The following is a 24,967-nucleotide window of genomic DNA, read 5'->3' as shown; positions in this document are numbered from 1 at the left end:
CCTTGACAACAGCTCCATCCTCGGAACGGAGAAAAACTGGCGGAGGCGCCTCCTGTTGGAGTCGTGGCACATTCAATGCACACGTGGCAACATAAACCGGTCGACGGGGACCCTTCCCAGCAGCTACGTTTCGGGGTTAAGAGGGATAATCTGGAAAACACCCGGGGGTGTTCGGGTTCGTGGGCAGGCCGTTCCGCGGGACAAAAACAGTCACCTGTAATCAAGGGACCGAGTTGGTTCCGAAACGTCGGGATTTTTGCTTTTTAATAAAGCTTGGTTAGAGTTTCTAAGTTGAAGATTTATTAGGTTTCTTATTTGAACCATATATCTATTTTCACTAATTAAAATAGTTAATGAACATATCTTACTTAATACACCGAATGATCGTTGCGATTAGCCTCCTATGCTCTGTACCCCTGGCGGAATAACTCACCTGCACAAACTGCATAAGTGTAGCTTTCAAAGCTGTTTTTTCTAACAACTGTGGTAAATAAAAAGAACATAAAATAATTTGACATTCTGCAAAAAAGTTGCGTTGTTGATCGTTTCGAGGATATATTTATGTGATTGTTACTCTTTCAGGAGTATGTTGCAACTTAGCAAAATGCAGCTAGTAGCTTTCACCGTGGTGCTCATTCTACCAGCACTTCAAAGCGGTAAGTCGAATTAAAGAATTAGAACTGGAACAAATATATATTCCGTGTGATCCTCCTGCAGATATTTTCCTGTGATTGGCGCCATCGTTTTGTGTTTTCTTTTTTTAGCGACGTTAGCCATTTTAAGCAACGGTTTAGAAAAGGGGTCTCCAAACTTTTTGGCCTAGGGTCCTTCCCCTCCCTGCGTCCTCCTTTGTGACATCACTGGGGAAGCTCGTGACGTCACTCGTGATAGCCTCGTGAAGTGAAGGTCACAACTTTCACGTGACCTTCACTTTGAACTTCACTCGTTACCTTCACGAATGACCGTGACGTCACGTGTGACGTCATTATGGGAAACGTCCCATGATGCAACGCGTGGGTACCCGCTCGTTGCATCATGGGACGTTTCCCATAATGCAACGCGTGGTTACGTCGTGACGTCACTCGTGACCCTCGTGACGTCACATGTCAGGTCAATATGGGAAACATCCCATAATACAACGCGCGGTTAGGCTGACGGCGACGCCGCTCAAGCCGGAAACGGCCGCCTGAGAGCTGCGCTCTAAAAACAAAGGTAAATCGAATGATTTCTTTTTGTTTATTTAGGCTAAAAATGAGCTGCTGACACGACTCAGAGAGCTATAGTATTTTCATGCCAACTATTTTATTTTTCAGGGGGGTTTTTGTCTGGTACAGACATTTACGAGGAGTGCATGGATATTCTTATTGCATGCGGAGAGATGGCATGCCGACTCCAAGGATTTGGTGTAAGTATTAAAGGCATGGAATACAATAAAATACAAAGTAGTTATTTTTTAAATAATCTGAGGCGATACCCTAATTCTTATAATGCAGATCGTTTAAAAGCGTTGTTTAAGGTGTTGCGTTAGGTGTGAAATCCCGTACGTTAGGAAACACAATCCGGCCGATTTAAGAGATATATCACATAAACATAGGGGCACTTTAGTGAAAATACCCGAGATATATTTTTATAGCGTAATTTCTACTGGTGTCAGGTGACGCATCTAATTTGAGAAGAGTCTAAACTCCTATACTTGAGCAATCCAGACGAGTTTTATTTTGAATTTAAACTTTGTCTTGTATAAAATGTTTAACTAGGCAACAAACTGAAACAACGTTGTTTCTTTTTGTTTTAATAAAAATGAGTGCAACTATTAACCCACCATTTTTCGCATTGCTGTATGCCTGAAGTTTGTACTGTTCATATCGTTTTTCTCCCAATAATATCACGCTCACTTTTGTCATGAGCACGAACGACAAGATTATGTAACATCAGGAAAATCGAACAAAGCTCTTCGGTAGGATGCAGTTTGAAACAACCCATTTCTGCTTTAACCCTTGACGTTTCAAGTCGCTCAAAAAATTCCATTTGCTTTCGAACCCATCTTTATACGACCCATTACGAAAATGCCCTCTACATCTCAGCCTTTTTTTCTAACAGTCTTCTGCCTCTGCCTTTCGTCTGAATACCTTTCATGTTCAAAAAGTTGGGTATATAATTTTTGTATTGAAACGCATTCTAAAACATGCGTTTCCTTCAAATACTTGTCCACGGGGGGTATTTCATATTAGCCACATTTTTTTAAACTAGTTATTGAAAATAACCTCTGATATACACTTCTGTGAAGCAAACTTTGCGCAATAAGAAATGTTTTATCGGTGATATGTCAGACTTCGGGGAAGACAGGGAGTTTATTTTCGTTTTACGTTCTCGGGCACGGCATCCTTGTGCACACACAATATTTAGAGACCAGAACATGCCTTTGACTTGTGCGGGAAATCAAACAAAGAAATTAGCCCGTCAGAAAGTTGACTGTACAGTTTGAATAGTTTGCAAGCTTTGCTGGTCCATTTGTTCTCCCTGGCCTGCATGGCACCAATCATTTGCAAGTTGCAGCAAAGATATCATTTTGAAGGCCTCATCCATCTTGATGAAGTAAGTGAAACTAAATAGTCGGTTAGGCGCTCCCTGACATTTTGTTCATTTTTAGGCGCCACGACTCCATGCAGTTTTTAGTCCGTGGTCCTCTGTTTTCATGGTAGTTCCACTGTTCAGTGGCAGACTTTGGATTCATCCTGTAGCCATGGAAAAAATCAAGAGCATTGGTGACGCCTGAAACACCGAGAGAGCTGCCTCCCGGCGCAAAAATTGCCACGCACGCTGTACGACGGAAGCTGGGATGAATGTCTGTGGCTCTAATAAGTAACCAAGTCGTATCGTTCTGCCCGTACTCCATTTGCAGACCGGCTCTATCGCACTGCCGCCCATAAACGCTTCTTGAAATTGAAATGATAACATCAATAAATTTCTGTCGAAAAAAAAAACAAAAACACCTAGCAAACCTGCAATCAATGTCGGTTCGAAGTACGTGGAAAAAAGTTCAGGATCGGGGAACATGATACCTGCAGCGGTGAACAAATCCCTCAAGTTTTGTAATGCACGGGTATTTGTCTTACGACATTAGCCGGATAAGAATAAGTACACTGCAGGTGACTGTTTGCCATCCCAGATGACGTAAATTGTCGACAGTTGGTCACAGATTTGGGATATAACAAAAAAGTGAAAGCCGTTTACAACTCCCTGTAACACCGAATTAGAGCGCAGCTCTTGATTAGGAGGAGGGAAGGGTACTGGCGGGGGGGGGGGGGGTCAAGTGACCTGGGGGGGGGGGGGTCACGTGACCTTGGGGGGTCACGTGACGATGCCGATGATGCCATCAGTGACGTCACTGATGATGTCATCAGTGACGATGACGATGCGGATTCAGATGACGTCATCAGTGCCGTCACTGATGACGTCATCCGTGATGATGACGATGACGATGCGGATGCCGGTGACGTCATCAGTGACGTCACTGATGACGTCATCAGTGATGATGGCGACGACGATGCGGATGCCGGGGACGTCATCAGTGACGTCACTGATGACGTCATCAGTGATGATGATGATGACGATGCGGATGCCAGTGACGTCATCAGTGACAATGACGTCATCGGGGAGGTCACGTGACCTCGCGTCCAGCGTCGCACTATTTGTGTTATCACTTGACACGACACGCCAGAATTGCTCGGATCTATTTGGGTAAGATTTCAAACACAGCCCTTCCCTTTTACCGTTTTCGGGATCTGAATTCGAGAAGCGGAGGACTTGAGCGATTGACCGACAGCCAACAGAGCTTCTGAGTGGCTGTCCGGAACCACGTGATCAGCATGGTCAAGGCCCCCGTGAAAGGCACGGGCGACCTTTGACGAAACAAACTTCTCCTCCGAAAAAAACAAAACAAAAAACAGACGGAAGCGGACAATGGCACGTTTTATGTCGGAGTCGTGTTGCCTCACCATTTCTGAAGCATCTTGTTTGGACGGGCCTAGCTTTAGCGAACAAGATTAAGCGATCCACAAGTGTCAACGAAGGCGTGTTCATACAAGAACCAAAAACCAACAGTAGGTTGGAAAAACTTTCCATCCAAAAAGCAGTGCAGCTCTCCTTTACATATATTGCACGCCTCCGAAGCAATTTTACATAAACCTCTAAATTTACTTTATATCTACACAAATATTTCCGAAAGCTCATCATTCCCTTGTCTCATGTCGGTACGTTTTCCGCAATCACTTCAAGACGTTTTCTTGGAATGAAGTTATGTTCTTTTAGTTGATGATCTGAAAAAAGAAACTTCACGGTCGCCCTAATAGAAGGATCTGGGAGCACGATGTACAGTTGTAAAGCTCGTACACACTTGACTTCAAAGTTTTCATTTTACAAAAAAATGTTGACCCACTGAAACATACTGGAAGACGTATGTTATCTTGGGAAAATAGGGAAGGGAGTCAGCAACTTCGGGATCACAATATTCGAAACAAACCTTGCTCTGTTTAAAAAACAAAGCCACATTTTTTTTATTTATTGTACTTTTTAGACTTCTGAAGCACGAAATAATAAATAAAAGTCTCTTCAGTAACGAGATAAATTGTCCTGGGATTGTATCGCGATACAAGGAATACACCAAAAGTGTATTCCGATACTGGAATACAGATACCTATTGAAAATTGTATCGCGATACAAGAATATAAATACTAAAATTATTTCTGAAATGCTATCGTGATACAATTTATCGCGATACTTCCCAATCCTGCCAAGGCGCAACTGAACCCAACAAGCTCGCACTTGTATTCGCCATTGTGCAGGGATTCCAAAGATTCCAACTGAAGCCACATCTTCAAAAGGGGTCTATCCTTACTGATCACAAAGGCAGCTGGCTTCAAGTCTACAGACGCCAAGCTAGCTCGTTTTTTTTTCTATACACTGTTCGAACGTGAATGCCTGCGTCGGGCATCCAAACGCGTCGGGCATCCAAACAATGACGAGAGACAAAGGCATTCCCACAAAGCTTTGCGTCTATCCTTTATTCATTCCAACTAGAACTAAAGCTGACAGAAAAGAAAAAGAAAGTTAAAAAAAAAATATCACGAGAACGTCCGCCGAAAGCCACAAGGGATGCCGCGAAAACACCTTTTAATGCGAAAGCATTAACTGTATTGTGGAGCCTATACGCCTCGCAAGTGGGCTCATTTTCGTCTTCTGCGCATGAGAAAGGAAGTAGCGGAGACGTCAGAACGCCGAGCCCTGATTGGCTGATCGCGACCCCCTATCTCAGCGTCGTCTGCCCATTTGCAACGTCATCTGCTCGCAACATCGTCTGCGTCTGTCTTACCTTTCCTGCGACTTTCGGAAGTGCAGGTCTTTACGAGCGAACTCGACTTCGCCTTTCAGAGAGGGCAGAGGAAATAACTCGAGCGGTACGTTGTTTTTGTCTAACAACTAGCCGACGCGCATCAAGGAGGGAAGTCAAAGGACTCACTGGCGAGGTGTCCCGACTACCGAGGCGCCGAGGTTTGCTTGCTAAGAACCGAGAGTGAGCGTGTTAGTGTCCGCAAGTTCCCTCCCAAATACTTTTTCCCTCCATTCGTGTGCGGCGAGACCCCTTACTCTTTAACAGCGTAGGCGGGTTGGCGCAGTTAACGTCGTCTGCTTTACGTCTGCTAGTCAACGCGATGGCTGCTTTACCTTTCCTGCGTCTGTTGGAGATTCACCGCTTTTTCACCGGCGAGTCACCGTTTCCTCGGGAAACAAGGAGATAACAAGAGGAAGAAATTGACCTGTTAATCTAAAATTGAGGTCAGCGATCAAAGTATAATACGGGAAGGGTTCACAAGGGTCGCGCGGGCATATTCCCTTCAGCACGCCAGCCGGTCATGGGCAAACGGTCACCGAGTCGCGGAGTGCCTGCTAGACCTAACTGCCGAGCTCGCTTGGTCGCGTTTGGTGGAACCCTGGCCGTTGGAGCTTTTCCCGGGTGTTTGTGGATCCAGCGTTCTTGTTTGTCGTGGTCTGTTTCAAGTACTTTTTACTTTTTTTCTTGCTGCTTGAAGTCGCAACGCGTGAGAAGCGCACGTAGAGAAATAAACGTCCGTGGGTCGTCGCGACCGCGACGCTGTCGGCCATGCTGATTTGATCGTAAGAAGTGCGTAAGACAGCTTCGGAGCTGTCGTAGGATTTCGTCGTAACCTGCGCAAAACTTACGAAAATTTCGTTTCGTGAATACGAATTTGTTCTTAAGTTTTGTCTTACGCACATTTGTGGCGTAAGATCGTTTCATGAATCTGGCCTCTGCACTTCCGAAAGTCGCAGGAAAGGTAAGACAGACGCAGACAACGTTGCGAGCAGACGACGTAGCAAAGGAGCAGACGACGCCCAGATAGGGGGTCGCGATCAGCCAATCAGGGCTCGGCGTTCTGACGTCACCGCTACCCCCTGCGCAAGAAGCAGACGAACTTGCCCTCCGCATTACACTTCGGTCCCACTGGTTGGCGCGCGTCGACGAGGCTCCCATTGGCCGCTGCGCGTCAGTTTGTGTGGTGTCATCCTGACTGTGTTATCACACTTTTGCGTTATCACTGATCACCGCGTTCGCTCGCCTATTATCAATTGCGCGGCGCGTGGCAATACATACGGCGCATGGAATAAACCAAGGCGTTCGTTCTGCTAGGGTGGCTAGAGAGTTGGGTGTGTCGAGCGCGCCGGCTCTCCCATGCATCGCCGCGGCCGGTTTGGAAAATCACCGTCAGGGGCGCTCTAGTCAGCCTGTATGCAGAGCCTGTATGCTAGGCGCGCGCAGCTGGCGCACTGATTTCCGTGCGGCAAGGCGGGTAGCGACGAGTTCACGCCCGCTTTATCTGTTCGTTAGCGCTCGTGTGAATTTATTTCAACCGTTCCTGCATGCCCGTCAGTCAGGTGACACGAGGAGACCATGTACATTGCCCGGTCAACCTCCGGCGTAAAGAAAAAGCAGAGAGCGATGCACTGCTTCGTTCCAGGTTGCATGACAGGCTACAGGTCTGCAAAAGAAAAACACACGTTGTTCACCGTCCCGAAGGGCTCAGTCCTCTTCTCTCAGTGGGACAGGAATATTTCGAGCGGAGACACGCATCTTCAGGAAAACTCTGCGGTGTGCGCACTTCACTTCGACAACGGTACATCAAGCGATACCTCTCTAATGTATAGCTCGATCCGTTCGAGATATCGCTGTATGAGTGATGTTTTGGGGCTCATAGCTTCCTGCTGAACACGTCTGCGGCAAGCGTTGGAAAGTACTTTAAGTACATTGTACTTAAAGTACAATGTACTTAAGTACATTGCACTTAAATTACTACTTAAATTAGATTTAGGAAACTTGTACTTTACTTGAAGTACATTCTCTGAGTATGCGCTGCACTTTTTTTTCTGCTACATGCCGAGGAAAGTACAATTCCCGACTTCAAAGCACATTCCCCGAATTTGGTTTTGTTAAATTTGTATCACGAAATGACGCTTTGTCAACTCCGAAGAAATACTGGGAAGGATATTCTACTCTCACCGGAAACGTAAGAGACGACGCATCGCTCCGTTTGTTTTTGGGGAAGGCGTTCCCGTAGCTTTTTAAACTCTCGCTACTTCTCTGTCGGTCAGCGCAAGCAACGAGGTTTAAGATATCAGGAGAGCAAAATTAATCATAATGTAGCACCTGAGACTGTGGGGCGAAAAAATTAAATTGTCAAGTCGAAGTAAAAGACAACAGAGGAGGACGTCACAATGTTTTTAGACATTCTCTTTTGTCTTTACCTTCTATTTGAAAGTTCCTTAATTTTTTTCGCACCCAAATCTCAGGTGTCACGTTATGATTAATTATCACCAGCTCGCTTGCACACGCATTTTTTTTCTTTTTATTAAGGAGAGGACATTTTTCTATGAGAGCTATGGGGCTGACGTCATGTTCCGTCCTATTACATTTAACCCCCTTGGGTGCAACAATCCAGTGCAAGGGGTGCCAAATTCAGAAGAGGGTCTTCTGAATTCGGCTCCATTCCTAAAAAAAAAGAAAAAGTAAAGAAAAAAAAATTACTCTGTGGTTACGTGACTTTATCAAATATTCGCCGCTGTTTTTGAGGCATTGCACCCTTGATTACCCTTGGGCAATGCATACCAATTAAAAAAAAATCACTGTATAGGGGAATGAAAGGGCATCATGAAAGATCGTGTTAAAATACTTGTACTTTACATTGAAAGTACATTGTACTTATAGTTCTTTACTTCAAGTACGTTGTTCCCAGTGTATTTCATACAAATTTACTTAAAGTACATAACGTCTCATTTTCTTTGTACTTTAATTACCTGAAGTATCTTTTACATGTATTTTAACCAACGCTGACCTTTCGCGTCGTCAACAGGAAGGAGCGGGCGTCAGTGACAGACACGAGCCTAGGAATGTATGCATGCATATACAACAATAATCCTATGTGAAAGAGGTTGTGTAAAAGACGTAAATAAAATTTTGAATGTTTTTCGTCTTCAGCGGTGGTTTGCATTCGCAATCTCCCCGCCCCCGATGATCCCCGTTTTTAGCGTCTGCATGAGAGAATTCACCAAGAAGCACCGGTATTGGTGAAATAAATAAACGCCGATAAACATCCACCGATTTTTGTTATAAATAAACACCCTATCATGTATAATATGTTACTTCGCTCACTCTCTTTTAAAATCAATTTTGTATTTCATTGCTAGTTTTCCACGTTGCATAAACATGTAAAGTGCCAAAAATGCATTGTTTGCTTTGTGTCATGACAACTTTTCGCGTTGTTTCTCGCCAGCCATGTCTGCTCTTGAATCACAGGGGAATTGCTCCAGAAGTATCTAGCGTCCTCACACATATTTTAATGTTAAAATGCCTGAGCCGTTCAGCGTCTATTCATTTGATAGACGTAACACAGCGGCTTGAAACGCGAAATTTCGTCACGGCTGCTGATACCTCGGCGGACGTTTCACGTATTTTGAAAATATAATGTACGAGAGAAAATTAAAAAAAAAATAAATTGCCCCATTTTTAATATTACCCCGAGAGCGTTGTGGTGAGAAGAGCACGACTTCAAGTGCGGATTTACCTTCGTCGACACTCCAAAATCGGATCGACTATCGAATCCAGGTTTATCAGACTTTCATTATGCCACACCAATTAATTTTGTAAAAAAACACAGCCGACAAGTGGCCGGGAAAAGGTTCGGACGCGGCGCATTTCGGCCCCAGCGCAGCCAAAATGCCGCTGACGCCGCGGTCGGATAGCATGGATGGATGGATGAATACGGCTGAGCCCTTTGGATCGGGCGGTAGCTTACGCCACCTAGCCATTTTGTTTTACATTTAAGCTTAGAATATTTAAATGTGAAATCTATATTCACTCCGCACTGCAAAGAAAATGAGGCTATGAAACCCCCTTGCCATCAGTAAATAAGAAAATACCTAGTTTCCTCTCGATTTCTGCCACCATTCACTTAATCTTTGCTTGGTAATCTCTACAGTCTTGAAATCCACTCTCCCTTCGCTGTCTCTAAAACCCAATGACTTTATTAAATCTATGTTGTCTTTAGTAGGCATAGGGTGAAGCCCTTTACAGCTGAGTAGAGTATCAAGTGCTCAGCCGTCTCGTCCTCCTCTCCACAAGCAGTGCACACTGTATCCATTTCTTGGTACTTCACTCTGTATGTTCTAGTTCGCAGAACACCCGTCCTCGCCTCAAACAGCAATGAGCTTCCCCTAGAATTGTCATAAATGCTTTCTTTGGCAATAACCGTTTTGTTTAATCTATAGCTTTCCAGAGCCGTCTTTGTCTGCATTCCCTCTAGCCACGGATCTCTTTCTGTGGCCTTAACTTTTTTCTTAACTGAGACTTGCTCTTCCGTATCTTCGCTATAGCCCAAAAACTTTCCTCTTAATTTCCTAGTGCGCTGTCTCCACTTTGTGTCTACACTCCTCATGTATAAATAGCTGAAAACCTTTCGTGCCCATTGCTCCCCATCCATTTGCCTCAACCTATCCTCAAATTCTATCTTGCTCACCGCTTCCCTGCTCTCAAATGACGCCCATCCCATGTCTCCTTGTACCCCCTGGTTTGGCGTTTTGCAATGTGCCCCCAAAGCCAGTCTACCTACTCCGCGCTGTTTTATTTCTAGTCTCGCATGCACTTCGGATTTCATGCATAGCACTGCGTTTCCAAAAGTCAAGCCAGGCACCATGACCCCTTTCCAAATCTCTCTCACCACCTCATACCTGTTGTAATTCCAAAGTGCTCTATTTTTCATTACAGCTGCATTTCTGTTGCCCTTACCTATTATATACTTTTCATGCTCTCATGCTCTCTTGAATCACAGGGGAATTGCTCCAGAAGTATCTAGCGGAAGCATACAGGGCTTCCGAGGCGCCTCCTGGCGACAGATTTCCTTTTGGTGCCGCGCGCCGGCCGCCGCTCGACACACCCAACTCTCTAGCCACCATAGTTCTGCTGGGAACTACGTTGCTGTCTGTTCCTTCCTTACGCCTCAAGGCACACAACAGTTTGAACGGTCGCTCACCCGATGGCGCTGCGTGTCCGCGAGGCAGCGGCTCCACGGTTTCGCGCCCAAGGTCAGCGCGTTGTACGCCGCAGGTGAAAGAAGGGAGCGAAGAGCGGCGTGCGTGCTTTCGCATTCGCAACTCAGAAGAAGTGATTAGGTGCACCTCGAGCATTTTGTATGTCGGCGTTATCCGTAGAATCAAGATCATATTTTGCGTACAGACTGACATATTGCCACGCGCGTGGGCGAGCGAGCGCGTGCGTGGCCGAGTGATTTCACTTCCGGCGCTCGGTCGGTTGTGATAACATGAGCTCCGAAGGAGCGGTGATAACGGCCGCGTCAGGGCAGTGGTACGTCTGTCCCTGTAACCGCTGCGGATTATCAGATTATTCTGCCTCAACTGCCCAACCGGGTACGTGATTACCAATGCTGTCTTCCTGCATTGTGAAGTAAAAGCAAGGACCTACCGGGTGCAAGACTTTCGTCAGGAACTCGAGCGGCTGGGTGTGTTGAAAGACCTGGCAAGTGCCGGGCCCCACCAGATGAACTATGTCTGAATGTTGAGGATGCATTCGCTGGCTCCCAAGCAAAAAATGGTCGATGTAAAGGAACTGATTATCAAGGGGGGGCGGTGCCTCGTCATCGACCCGGCGAACTCTGCCGTGGGGTTAAGCTTCACTGGGTCCCGTACGACGTCCCGAATTGCCAGGTGAAAAAGGAGCTGGAGCGTTATGGCAAGGTCTCCGAGATCACCAGAGACCTCTCCCGGGAAAAGGGATTCGAGGCCGTTGAATCGAACGCCCGTAGTGTACGCCTGACCCTCAGAGAAGGCTACACCATCGACAGCCTACCCCACGAGCTCCGCTTGGAAGGGTGTAAGGTGCTCGTCGTAGTGCCAGGACGCGCTCCGCTCTGCCCTCGATGTTGTCGTACGGGACATATTCGCCAGGACTTCCGTGTTCTCCGCCGCGCGGACTAGCTGTCACCATTATGGCCACGAGGCAGCGGACTTCATCAAGACATATGCCACAATGGCCCGTGACCGCAAGGCCGACGACCAGACAGAATACATGATGGACGACGCCGAAGCGGAGGAGGCAGTCGGTGCGTCCGCGCCGGCCGTGCCTCATCCACTTAAGCCCAGCGGCCGTCGGACTCCCTGTCCCTGAAGCGCAAACGAGTGCTCCCGAGGCAGCGCTGCAAGGCGCAGAAGGAACGGGAGAGAAAACTAAGGAGACACCTCACGCAAGTCCACCGAGCGACGGCAACGACGGCAGCGGAAGTCAAGGCCCCGCGGTTCCGGTGCCAAACGTCGATGTCGAGATGAGCCAGGTTGTCAAGCGAATGAGGGACTCACCGCCATTCATTAAAGACACCGAAGTAGAAGGGACCGGCACGTCGACGAAACACGAGGCTGGATGGAAAAAGATCTTTGTCCAGGTCAATCCTCGCATCCCGCCTGATGACCGTCGGAAAGGCAACCCACAGTGAGTGACTTGATGTGAAAACGTGTATTAAGCTTCTAGTGTTACGATCCCGTCGTTGACGCCTTGCGTCTCGAGCATGCCGGATTTTCGCGAGCCGATTCGGTTCGCGGCTTGAACTCGCGAAAAAAGCAGTACCAGCTACAACGCCTACTCGCTGACCACCAAATAGACTTTCTTGCTGTGCAGGAAACGAAAATGTCCTCGAATAGCGACATAGAACAAGCGCTACGCCCCCTTTTTAGGAACTATGAGGTGTGTGTAAGCCATGCACTTGATATTTCCGGCGGGATGTTTTAGAGCGCAGCTCTTAGGGGCCCGTTCCCGGCTTGAGCGGCGTCGCCGTCGGCGTCGGCGTAACCAAGGTCATCCCAAGGTCACGTGACCCCTCCCAAGGTCATCTCAAGGTCACGTGACCCCACGTGACCCCCTGAAGGTCACGTGACCCCTTCCAAGGTCATCTCAAGGTCACGTGACCCCAAGATGACCCCACGTGACCCTTTGAAGGTCACGTGACCCCAAGTCACGTGACCCCTCTGAGGTCACGTGACCGCCGAGGTCACGTGGTCGCCTCCCCAAGGTCACGTGACCCCCAAGGTCACGTGACCCCTTCCAAGGTCATCTCAAGGTCACGTGACCCCACGTGACCCCCAGGTCACGTGACCCCTCTGAGGTCACGTGACCCCTCTGAGGTCACGTGACCCCCGAGGTCACGTGACCCCTCCAGGTCACGTGACCCCAAGGTCACGTGGGGGTCACCTTTGGGGTCACGTGGCCTTGAGGTCACCCCCAGGTCACGCCTCCCCGAGGTCACGTGACCCCCTCCCCGAAGTCACGTGACACCCCCCCCGGAGCATATTAAAGAATGAGGGGAGGAGGAGGAGAAGGGGGAGGGGTCTACCCTCCCCTCAGTACCCTTCACTCCTCCTCCTCAAGAGCTGCGCTCCAATTCGGCGTTACAGGGATTTGTAAACGGCTTTCACTTTTTAAAAGGAGGCACGATTTCTGTAACCAATGTCGTATCGTGAGTGTTTAGCAGAGTGATGTTAGTGAAACAGTCGGGTTGAATATACAAGATATTTATTTTGTTTCTTAGAAAGTCTGTGCCGCTGCGAGACTTGAGCGTAGTCTTGGACGAACGAGGCCGATTTATATTGTCGATTTTATCTTATTTAATCGCGAGTGGCGTGTTATGTGTGTCTATGCACCGAACAGAGCTAATGAAATAAGTTTTTTTCGTTCTTAAAATCGTACTTGCAGTGCGATAAGGTGGTCGTTTTTATGGGTGATTTCAATTGCGTCTGCAGCCCGGAAGATAGAGCATCGACGAGAGAAAACCGAGATATCAGCGCAGAAATGCTGATCAAATTGTTGCAAGAGCACTGTCTTGAAGATGTAGCGCGCGCTAGGGCAATGCGAGGCAGGCTTCATTAAACGTATCATCAGCGGGCATCCCAGTCACGATTAGATCGCATTTACGTTTCAACTGAGTTTATCAGCAGGACAGCAGATTATGTAGTGACGCCCATTTTTTTTACAGGCCAATGTTTAGTGAGCGTGACGCTTAAGAACCGCGAAATAATAGGTTTCAATGGCAGCTTTGGAAAATCAACAACACATTGCTAAAGGATGTCGTCTTTGTCAGAGGTGTTAGCGATATTCTGAACAAAATATTCTCAAGGAAAGATGCATGTTTCCTTGAAAAATGGGGGTACCTTAAGCAAGAGGTTAAGCAAATAGCGATTGAAAGGTCTTCGTATTTAAGGCGTGAGGCAAGGAGAAAGGACTGCAAATGTATTTAAACGAACTTTTCAAAATTGAAAACAATAGCCCAGGTGCAGTGGAGGAAGAAATTAAGAATCTAAGGGCGAAGCTCGATTCTTTCCGTCAGGAGCACTACCGTGGAGCAATTGTGCGAACGCGTGCTGAAAAGTTTTTGTTAGGTGAGCAACCTACGCGGAGGGCTCGAGAGGAAGAATGGAAACATGCAATTAGTAAAGAAATCTTGGCTTTTTACCATGAGGCAGCCACGAGCAGTGATAAAGATTTCATTGAGCGCGTTTTCACTGATTATTACTCGCAACTGTTTCATCGTGTAAATGTTATTTTAGACAAAGATAAGCTCGCAGCGTTACTGGAGAGAGTACCGCAGCCATCGGATGATGTAAGAGAACAGCTGGAAAAGCCAATCACACTCGAAGAGCTTGAGTAGCCTTTGACCGCATGTCGTCTCATAAAACACCGGAGCCTGATGGACTAAGCGGAATATTTTTTTAAGAAATTTAAAAATGTACTTTCCTCTTTCTTTTTAGAGGTTATTCGTGAAGCGTATTATCTTAAAGCTTTGCCGCCTTCTTTTGTACAGACTCATACTGTGCTAATACCAAAGACGCCCGATGCTGTGCAGGCAAGGCGTGTAACTGAGTATCGACCCATTGCATTGTGTAATGTTGACTATAAAATTTTCACGCGCGTTTTAACTAGTAGGCTGCAGCATGTTATTCGAGATTTAGTTTGGGAGCACCAAACATGTGGGATTAGGGACCGATCAATACAGTCAAACATTCATGTAGCGCGGTCAATGTTAGTGTGTTAGTATTGAAGGCGGCCAAGTAGCAATGATCAAAGTAGATATGCAGAAGGCATTTGATCGTGTTCACCATGATGTTATTTGGGCTGTTCTAAAAAGGGAGATGTTGGGAAAGTTTTATATGAGGGGATACGTATGGCGTACACTGGGTGCGCCACTAAACTGGTCTTAAACAATTTTTAACACCTAAAATATGTGTGTTGTCCTCTGTAAGGCAGGGATGTCCCTTGTCACCTTTATTGTTTTCGTTGTATTTAGAGCCACTTTGTTCAAGTGTCATTCAAAGCAAGAACGTGAGCGGGTTTTCTATGGGTTGTGTTGAAATGAAAGTATTGTCATACGTGAATGATATCGCGCTATTTTTGCTAACAAGAAAAGTGTAACGGAAGTTTTAAAGCTGTGCACTGCGTTCTGTGCGGCAACGGAGGCTGCAATTAACCTAGAGAAATGCTCTGGATTATGGCACGGTGAGTGGGCTACAACGCCACCACAGTTTGAAGGAATAAGATGGAGCACGATTCCATGCAAGCATCTAGGAGCGCCCTTGCAGCACATGAAGAGCACAACACCGTATTCGGAGAGCGTCGTCGAAGACCCAAGAAAAAGACATCTTGTTGGCGTAACCGCGATTTGACCATTTTTACTCGCGCGACTGTATGCAATGTATTTTTAACTGCAAAGATATGGTATGTTCTGCAAGTCATGTGGTGCACGAGGAGCTGCATCCAGAAGATGCACAGAGTTTTTGTGCTGTTTGTTTGGTTGCGGGGTAGTGAACCCATGTGCCGTGATAACCTTTTCCGCCGTGTATCCAAAGGAGGCGTCGGGCTTGGCCATCTTTTTGTTCGAAAAACTGTTTCTGGTTTTCTTTTTCTGAGGGATCAACAGAACCCGCTGTTGCAAGTTATGATACTGACCCAACTAGCAGAAGCCCTACCGTCTTTTGTTATAACTTCAAAATTTGGCCCACCGGCAAAACTAGTTGGTCTCGTAAAGGAGTTTGTTGATTCTTTTTATTTTTTTGAATGTAAGATTTTTGCACGAGTACCTGGCGACTGTCATGCGTAAAAGACTGACGCGAGACCTTCTTGATGTACTTTTTCCTGTGCCACTGTACCGCTTGCAGTACATCTCAGGGCCTGGACAAGATGTACTAGCCCGTGTTAAGAGAATGTGTGTGCCGCCGGCAGTCAAAATGTTTTTCTTTCGGATGCACAGCTCCACCTTGCCAGTAAAGGTCTGGCTTCAGGAGCGTGGGTTGTACGTCCCTTGGGGCGTAAACTGCCTGCTTTGCCGACAGCCGGAGATGATCGAACACGTGTTCGTGCACTGCTGGGACGCTTTTTTTTGGATGTTTTACAGCGTACCCTGAAAAAAAGATCTATGCGTTGACCATTTCACAATTAGGTTTCTTCCTATAGAAAAGGGGGATAACGTGCCATATGACATGTTTATGACGCTAGGGCTCTGCAGTCTATGACGAACCCGCTTGGCGGTGCGACACGCAGAGGTTCAACCAAAATCGGCGCGCATATACTTTATCGAGATTGTAATTCAGGTAAAGAGTGTTCTTGAAAAAACTGAGACCCCGCCTGAGTGGATTGGCCTGCTGGATAAGCTAGTGGGCATGAGAGAGTTTTAGCGCCGCCAACGGGTCCAAGCTAGGGTCCTTGGTGTTTTAACCTTGTTTGTCGTGTTTGTTGTGCTTTGGGTGTTTTCACACAATAAAAAAAAAAGCGTGCGTGGCCGAGTGGTTATCGCGCTTGACTCTTCTGCGGAAGATATGGCTTCGATTCCAGGCAGCGGAATGTTCTTTTATTTATTCTTTCTACTTGGCGTTCTCTCAAATTCGAGAACTTTCTTGTCTGATCGAGTGACGAATGTTCTACGCGCCGAGGGTTCCAGGCCGAAAGTTCCAGAGACCCACGCGGCTAGAAAAGGTGCTTCTCGTGGCAAGCCGGAGTCAGTTTCGCCCTCGCGTTCGACTCTGCTTTCACGCCGACTTCGACGCCCGCGACGCTTATGCTTTCTTCTATTCCCTTTTTTATTTTTGGGCACAAGTTCGCTCCATTAAACGTTTAGTTTCTTCAGTTATTATCGCCTCATTAATTGTCATTCGTGACAATATTTTGATTTATGGAACTTTGTTTATTTAGTTATTTCTACTTGTATTTTTATTCATAAGATCATGTAAATGGGTTTCAGACATTTATTGATTATAATCCTCAATCGTGCACATTGGAATGCTTTGGAAACACTTGGTGGAAGGTGCCAGATGGGGTTTGCAAGGGCGATGTTGTGGTAAGTCACGTGTAAATATTCTCGCAGCCCGTGTGCTTTTTTTTTTTTTCTCTCGCAAGTGTCCGTGATACCATAACTCCTATATGCGATTTATCCAATTCATTTATTATTAATTCATTTATCATTCCTTGAGGGCCCGTTAGGGCATTATACAAGGGGGGTCAATAACACACTAATAATCATAGTTTAAAATAAATTAACACACACAGAGAGGAAGTCAGCAATACAATCAAAGAACAACAAAATACAAGTAGCTTTCAACATTACACAATATTATTAATATTTTAACGGTATGCACTGTGAACATAAAAAAGAAGAAAAAAATTAGCAGATAGACATGTTTGTATGTTCCAGGTAATTGCTCAGTTCTTCGGCAAATATATCAGAGTTAGTCTCGGTTACAACACTATCGGGTAATTTATTCCAGTCCTTGATTGTCATCAATACAAATTTGTTGATCATTTCCCTTTAGTTTTCTGAAGGGAACGTTCAAATCACATTTCTTTGTCAATTTGTCTGGTCCTAACGTAGCACTGATTGACTCTTTATAAATATACCCCTTTCCAAATCTGCGCCAACGCCTCTCCGCCATTGCTTGATCCAGTGTTGTGCCTGGATCAAGCAATGGCAGCAATTTGTTTAAATACTAAACAAAAGTATTTAAGATAAGATACTGAGTACCCGTTTGAAAGTGTATTTAAAGTAGTATTCAAGTTACTTTTTAGTACGAACTATATTGGATAGATTACAAATACTTTGAAAATATAAGTGAATTACACTCGAAGATACTTGTCAAGACTGTCGCAAGCTGGTAATAAAATAATAAACAGAGGGGAGCTCTATTTGTGATGACTTCGTTGAAAATCACATTTCGCTGTGGTCTATTTAGGAACAAATGGGGCTCACCTATTGTTGACATGGCACCTGCCGTGCTTAAGTATGACGGCAGGCTCGACTCATGAGGAAGTAAAATGCCTCGCCGTGATACGGGGTCTTGACATGTAGTCCGGCATTGCATATCCCTAACAGCCGAACTAGAAATTGATGAGGCAGGCAGACTTGCTGATGAATACTCGAGAGGACGACACACGTGCACGCTCAGAAGGAACGTCGTCTCGGGACAGCAGCTTCTGTCGCTGACCAGCCGCCAAGACCGATTACTTTGTCCCCCCAGTCAAAAACGAGAAGGATGACCTGTACCTTCAAACGATCAAACTTTAAAAAAAAATATATGAAGGTGAGGACGAAAACACAGGGGGAGTGCCTAAACCGCTAACGCCCCCCCCCCCCCCCCCCTTTCTGTAGCAATTTCGACCATTCTTGGTGCATTGAGGTCAAGATGCTCAAGGTTCCAGAAACAACATCCACCAGTTAAGAAATAACTGACTCCACCTGGCGGAAAACTTGTTTAAAGGATTTTTTCATCTATACCTGAATCTAGTGGTTGTGTGAATGTTATTACCTCACCAACTCGCGTAACAAGCTCCTCATCAACACTGATAGATTTGTTCGTTACTAACACTGAAACACGCCACACGTCTGGCGGAGTTATCAACGCACAGCTAAGCGACCATCTGACACTGTACATGTTTACAATCCACGCCACTCCGAACAAAGAAAATAAGACTGAAGATCTACCAACGTTCCAAAATGTAAACGCAACCACCCTCGAAACATTCAGGTCCTTAGTAAACACCACAGATTGGGATAAAATTTAAAACTTGGGTAATCCTGATGACGCATACGATACTTTCTTAGCAAAATTTACGCGTATATACAACATAGCATTTAGATACCAGCCAATTCGGCCAAAACGTTCTTGACAAAAACCTTGGATAATAAGAGAATGCTTAAAAAGGATAAGGAAAAGGAGCAGGTATACGAAAAATTTTTAAAGACCAGAGATCCTGATGATTTATGCTGTTTTAAAGCCTATAGAAATCGGCTGACAAAACTCAATGTCCAGGCCAAAATAGACATGGAAAAGCATTAATAAATTATTGAACCGGTCAGCACAGCTAAACAATGTCACCGAGATGAAGGTCGGAAAATCAACCTTACGCGAAAAATACCATGGCTGATTCATTTAACAATTATTTTGCAAACCGAGTACAGGGCACGCAAAACTGCGATGCACCAAGTTATTTAGAAACGCCGAATGAGAGCAGCGCTTTCCTCGCCCCCACTGATGAACATGAGGTTTATCATATGTTTAACACAATTCGAACTAGCAAATGTACTGATATTGACAACATTCAAATCAAGCCTGTTAAATATGTACTGGACATACCAACACCAATAATTACCCATAGTTTCATTATTTCAATTTCATCCGGAATCTTTCCTAAAAAAATGCACATTATGAAAATTATAGTTATTTTCAAGGGTGGAGACAAAAACGATCACTCAAACTGCAGCCCAATTTCCATTCTTCCCGTGTTGTCGAAGTGCCCAGAGAAAATTATTCATCGTCGTATGACTCCTTTTTGTGACCGTTTCTCGCTCATTACCTCATCACAATATGGTTTCAGGAAGGGTAGATCATCTGATCAACTGAAAATTCATCTTAAAATCATTCGAACAAAAACGTTTAACTCTTGGTGTCTTTGTTGATTTCTCTAAAGAATTTGATCGCATAAATCATAAAACCTTTATTAATAAACTTCAGTTTTATTGTTTCCGTGGACTAATCCTAAACCTGTTAACATCATATTTAGAATTTCGTAAACAATCTGTTTTTATAAACAACTATTCTTCAGACTTTCAAGCGTAAAAAACAGGTGTCCCTCAAGGAAGTATATGAGGCCCACTTCCGTTTAACATTTATATAAACGACATTGTAACGATTAGCCCAAGCACGACTTTCATCATTTATGCCGATGACACTAGTTTTTTCAGCTAACAATATCGACACACTTACAGAAACCACTAACAACTCACTGGAATATTTACACAAATGGAGTGAAGCAAACGCACTACTAATTAATACATCTAAAACAAAAGCGATTATTTTTAAATTGGTAAATTATGACTTGCGCCTAAAACTTGGCCCCTCTATCATTGAAGTCGTCCCGAATGTGGGGACACCCACATTCAAGGTGTAATAAAAAACATTTCAAGTGTTGTTGGCATTCTCAACAAGTTCCGTTCAAGTTTGCCAGTCAAAATTAAGCTTCTCATTTACAATTCTTTATTCATGTAAGATTTGAATTATTGTCACTTGGTCTGGGGCACACCAACTACAACTAACTTGGACAAATTAACGATCCTTCAAATGAAGGCAATCCGAGCTATAATCACTGTTCCACAATCAGCCCACACGAAGCCAATGCTTAAATCATTGAACGTCCTAACCTTAAACGAACTGTATGAGTACACGTTACTCATTCGATATATAGCAAGTATTAAACAAAAGACGCCTGACATTAGTAACATAGAGGAATTAACAATAAATGTTAGACCTTATAACGTACGTCACGAAGAAGTATGGAGGATACCATTCAGTCGAACCACCTATGGAACTCAAATGCTAAAACATCGCCTTCCTTCTTTACCAAACCATTTAATGGAAAATAACATTATCATCGAACATTTAACATCTCATTATGTAAAACTGATGTTTCTATGAATATTTATGTCACACAATTGTATTTTATCATATAGAGTGTATTTTTTTGCTTGACATTGTAATCTATAGCCCAATTTTAAACGTGTATTTTGACTATTACTCCAGGAATTTTTTTTTCAAGTATCTCATTTTTTTTTCTTTTTCTTTCGATTGCTTGCCGTTCGCTAAAAAAGGAGGGCGTTAGCCTCGTCAAGCCGACATCTGTCGGCTTTTTATTCATGCCTCCAGTGCCTGTGTTAGTGTACAAACGCAAATAAAAAATGATTGATAGATTGAAGATGAAACAATGCACGCATTCCTAAGAAGTCAAAAGAAACGCTTGTGAACAAGCTTGGGAACAAATGTTAAGCAACATTAGGGCAGACAAGGAGCGTTAGGAAAAACCACTCTATGCTACCGCAGCTCAATAAAGCCAGCAGGATCTAGCTTTTCTGGCCGAGGAAGTGCCTGTGCTCGGATGAAAACATCTTCGCGAATTTTTATACCATAGCCTCCTGAACCGGGGATTTCCAAAAATTGTTCATGGTGATCGTACCGAGCGCTGACGTTACAGTCCTCCAATGACGGAACCACTCTAGCTTCAGACAAAACGGGGGGTCTGAGTGTAAAATCCTGATGACATCACTTGCACTATGCTAGCTGACGTGCCATTCATAGACAACTTGAAAAACACAAATAAAGTGGACAAGAGAATACGTAGAGGCGGGCGTACTTAGGGCTCCCAATTTGGGCTTTCTTTGGCGTCTGGAGACTGCATTTTGCTCGTGCCTTGCTTCCGGTTATTTGTTTGGTCAGTTGGCTTAAACTATGCAATCGGTTCCGCTTTGCCCTATAGTCTTACTATCCCTAGTTCCGTAGATTGTTCCGGCCACAAATGTGTTCCAAAGTTGCAAAATGTATTTGATATACTGAGTACAATATAGTGATTAATGTAATTAAGATAGAGTCGGAAATATATAAGCCTCAATGTATCAGATATCAAAAATTGCAGCCATAAATATTTCAAATACAGTATCTTGAGAAGAGTACCTAAGATAAGCCCAAGTCTGGCTTGCCCACATACCCTGAGCATGTATTGGACATGAGCTCGGCTTCAGCGTTCGGCGTGGATAATCAGGCCACGCCGAACACGGTGTTCAAGCAATGGCGACCGCCAGTGTTGCTTGATGGACTTTCAAAAAGGGTATATTCTATGCAGAGGTAATGCGGGGACCCTTTTTATACCTTCGAGACCACACCTTATTCCATCCAGTTTACTCAGTTGTCTTTTTTCATGCAGATGATCGGATGTTTGCTTACGTCCAGTGTACGGCCCGTTCAGATAGTATAAAAATGCCTTTAAATTTGTAAATACACGTGAACTTCGCTGTCTTAACGTAACGACAACGAAAACACCTCTTATATAACAACTATATTGCCGCGAGCGCAGCTGACGAAGGAGGCAGTGCGCTCGTGTCCTAACGGTTATCGCGCGTGCCTTCCACGCAGAAAGCCAGGGTTCGATTCCTGGCCGCGGGTTCGCATTTTTGTTGTTTCTAATGTGATGTTCTGGTAAATTCGAGAACCGTGTTGCTTGTTCGAGGTCAGAATGGTTCTACACGCCGAACCTTCTTCACCGATTATTCCAGAAGCCCACGCGTGTACATGGGGCTCCGCGTGGCGAGCCGCAGTCAGTTTTCGCCCCAGCGTTCGACTCTGCTGTCACGCCGACTTCGGCGCCTGCGACGCTCTGCTTTTCTCTGTTCCCTTGTTATTTTTGGGCCCAAGTTCGCCCCATTAAACGTTTCAGTCTGCCCAGTTAATCTTTGTTTTATTAACTCTTAATTCGTGAAAATATCCACATGGCCACTTCGAGTACTAAAGGGTCATCAGCTGGTAGGAAGTGTCACACCGACATACCCCTAAATCTCACTATCCGACAACTTTCGCTAGGCCTCTCAATGTAAAGATTAGCCAATTGATCTTATCGTCAAGAACTGTAGTGGGCACAGATGAGGTAGCTGTGGCCACAAGTAATACCGTCTGTCTTTCAGCCTCTTGATGAGGCGATTCTCTCGTCCAAACCGTTTCAAGTCCTGCCAGTTGATTTACTGCAGTGGGCCTTAGCATAATAAAGATATATTACGTAATAATATTAGTATTAAAATGATTGTAATTTTGTCACAATAAGGAGGAAAACTAAAATCAGAAATATTAGTAGTAGTATCAACATAAATGTCAGTAGCACTAGTGATAGTAACATTGAAGAGGCCGTGCGAGGATATTGGAAAGGAATAATCAGACTATTTAAACAGAAAGACAGAACCAGGAGATCACTACTTTCAAAAGATGCACTATCGGTGTTCTATCTTCCTATGTCAATTATTTTCTTAAGTTTTTACACTAGACCAATGCGCGCACCTTCGAAAGAGCGATATTTGATTGCAACGTTTTTCACTTTACACATGCTTACTGACATATGTGCTGCCCTAGTATGCTCTACTCACATGCAAAATGCCGCTGACCAAGAAGCGTCTTTGTGGGGGTATAGTTTCAACGACGCTTTTGGCCTTTTGTTTTTTCAACTTCACCCTCGCAAAAACCTAAATAGCGAATTAACGGTTATCGCATTGTTGTCGTAGTCGCAGGGACTGCTAATGTGGTCCCTTTGACAAATAATCGGTACGAGATCACATGGCCGTTCATTCTCTCTGTGAGTTGAAGGGATAAACGCCGCTTGCTTCTCTGTAATTGAATTTTTTTTCTGCGATTTGCATTACGTATAGAGAAAAACTAATTAATGTGTTGTAGGTGATGCACGTCAAATATTAATTATCTCCTGCATTTTGTGAAGGTACAAGAAATAAGCACCGCCCCTATAATATAAGAGACAAGTATCTAAAAGGACATTTTTTATCGAAGGGGCTGAAACAAAATCTCATCTGATGTATGTAATCTCATATGCAGAACGCACATTTTAACGCGTAATTTGTGTTCGTGCTTTTCTCGCGTATTTTTTTTTGTGCAATTAAAAAACAACGTCCATTATCAAAAAGAAAAATGCATTCTAACATTTATATATTTTGTTCGGATTGATACAAAACAAATGTTGAATTTTATTTTATATTCTGCACAGAACTGCGATTCAAGCACGAAAGAAAGCCTCCGCAATTGGCGACAGGAATTGCAGACTACAAAAACTGGAGTTTTGAAAAGTTGGTGTCCATCTTTTTGGAAGAAGTAACTTTCACTGGTGGTTTTGATAAATAAAAATAAAAATATCGTGTGCCCTTCATCTGAATGAACCTTTTATATAAAAAAAAAATGTATAATATTTTAGCACAATTCAGGTTGTGAAATTTAGCAACCATACTGAGCTTTATGCGATAAAGGCTGATCTAAGGCCTCATTCACACAGCCCGCGTCTCGCCCCGTCCCGGCGAAAGCGCCATCGGCACCGTGCTGAAGTCGGGACCAGTGTTGCGGAGTTGCCACTCCGGAGTTGGAATGATTCCGGAATCACACCGCATTTTCGCAACGCCGGAATGGAATGGGAGTGAAATTACGGCAACGTTAAGGGGAATGGAATGGGAGTGGAATTAGATGAATTTTGGCCGGAATGGAATGGGCCCAGCTTTTTACTTTATTTATTTATTTATATATTTATTTATTTATTTTGTGTGTGTATGTGTATTTGTGTGTGTGTGTGTGTGTGGGGGGGGGGGGTTATGTTTAGCTAAACGGAGCCAGTCAGCGAGTCAGTTGCTGAGAAAAATAATGCGCGGGAAACTGCTAGCAATACAAAAGACAAGCGTCCGAGCAAATACCAAAGGAAGAAGCGTATGCACTTGGGCTAGTTGGTGATCCATGTATGTGAGGTTAAAAGCGCTAAAAACAACGGACAAGTGAAAGAAACGTACAACACAGAGCGCTACTTGCAACTGAAGTTTATTCTTAGGAAACACACATATATATACACCGTGAAACCGCGACATGTACTTCAGAAATGCGACATCACCCCATGAGCGTTCGTCTGTCCTCTATCTACTTTACAAAAGATTTCAAAAACGCCACCTCAGAGCCAAACAGGGCTATAGATGGAGCGCTGACACACGTTCCTTCAACGCACTCAGATATGAAAAAAGCTTCGGATATCTCCCTTGTCATTTTGTTTCGGTTTCGGGCCAAGATAATGGTGTTGTCAAACTTGGGGACACACCGGGGCGCTTTTAACCTCGCATACAAATACCAAAGGGGAAAGGGAGGGGGGGGGGGGGGAGGGAGTGGCGGTGCATAGCTATGGGCGGTGGCGCCTCTCACGGATGCGCAGACGACGGGCTTCACTGGCGTTAGAGAGCGAAGCAAGAAACCAAGCACCAAGAAAAGGAAACGAAGGAAGTGGCAA

General features: G+C 44.7%; 1 protein-coding gene across 1 annotated transcript; it reads left to right on the top strand.

Annotated features, from left to right (window-relative positions):
- The first annotated feature begins 586 nt into the window (after positions 1-586).
- Positions 587-23,806, top strand: LOC120840401. Its single transcript, XM_040210905.1, has 4 exons — positions 587-656; positions 1,314-1,405; positions 16,860-16,955; positions 23,699-23,806. The coding sequence occupies exons 1-4, from the start codon at positions 587-589 to the stop codon at positions 23,804-23,806; spliced, it is 366 nt and encodes a 121-aa protein (XP_040066839.1).
- The last annotated feature ends 1,161 nt before the right edge of the window (positions 23,807-24,967 follow it).

Source organism: Ixodes scapularis, unplaced genomic scaffold, assembly GCF_016920785.2.
Source record: "Ixodes scapularis isolate PalLabHiFi unplaced genomic scaffold, ASM1692078v2 PGA_scaffold8__174_contigs__length_109621045, whole genome shotgun sequence".
NCBI lineage: Eukaryota > Metazoa > Arthropoda > Arachnida > Ixodida > Ixodidae > Ixodes > Ixodes scapularis.
The sequence above is the reverse complement of the archived record's forward strand: the minus strand, read 5'-3'. Positions and strand labels throughout refer to the sequence as shown.

Bases quoted from the DNA above. Each gene is read 5' to 3' on its own strand.
- LOC120840401 (XM_040210905.1), top strand. From the start codon at position 587: ATGTTGCAACTTAGCAAAATGCAGCTAGTAGCTTTCACCGTGGTGCTC. The intron at 657-1,313 runs GTAAGTCGAATT...TTTATTTTTCAG, and splicing joins TCTACCAGCACTTCAAAGCG to GGGGGTTTTTGTCTGGTACA. The intron at 1,406-16,859 runs GTAAGTATTAAA...AATGGGTTTCAG, and splicing joins GCCGACTCCAAGGATTTGGT to ACATTTATTGATTATAATCC.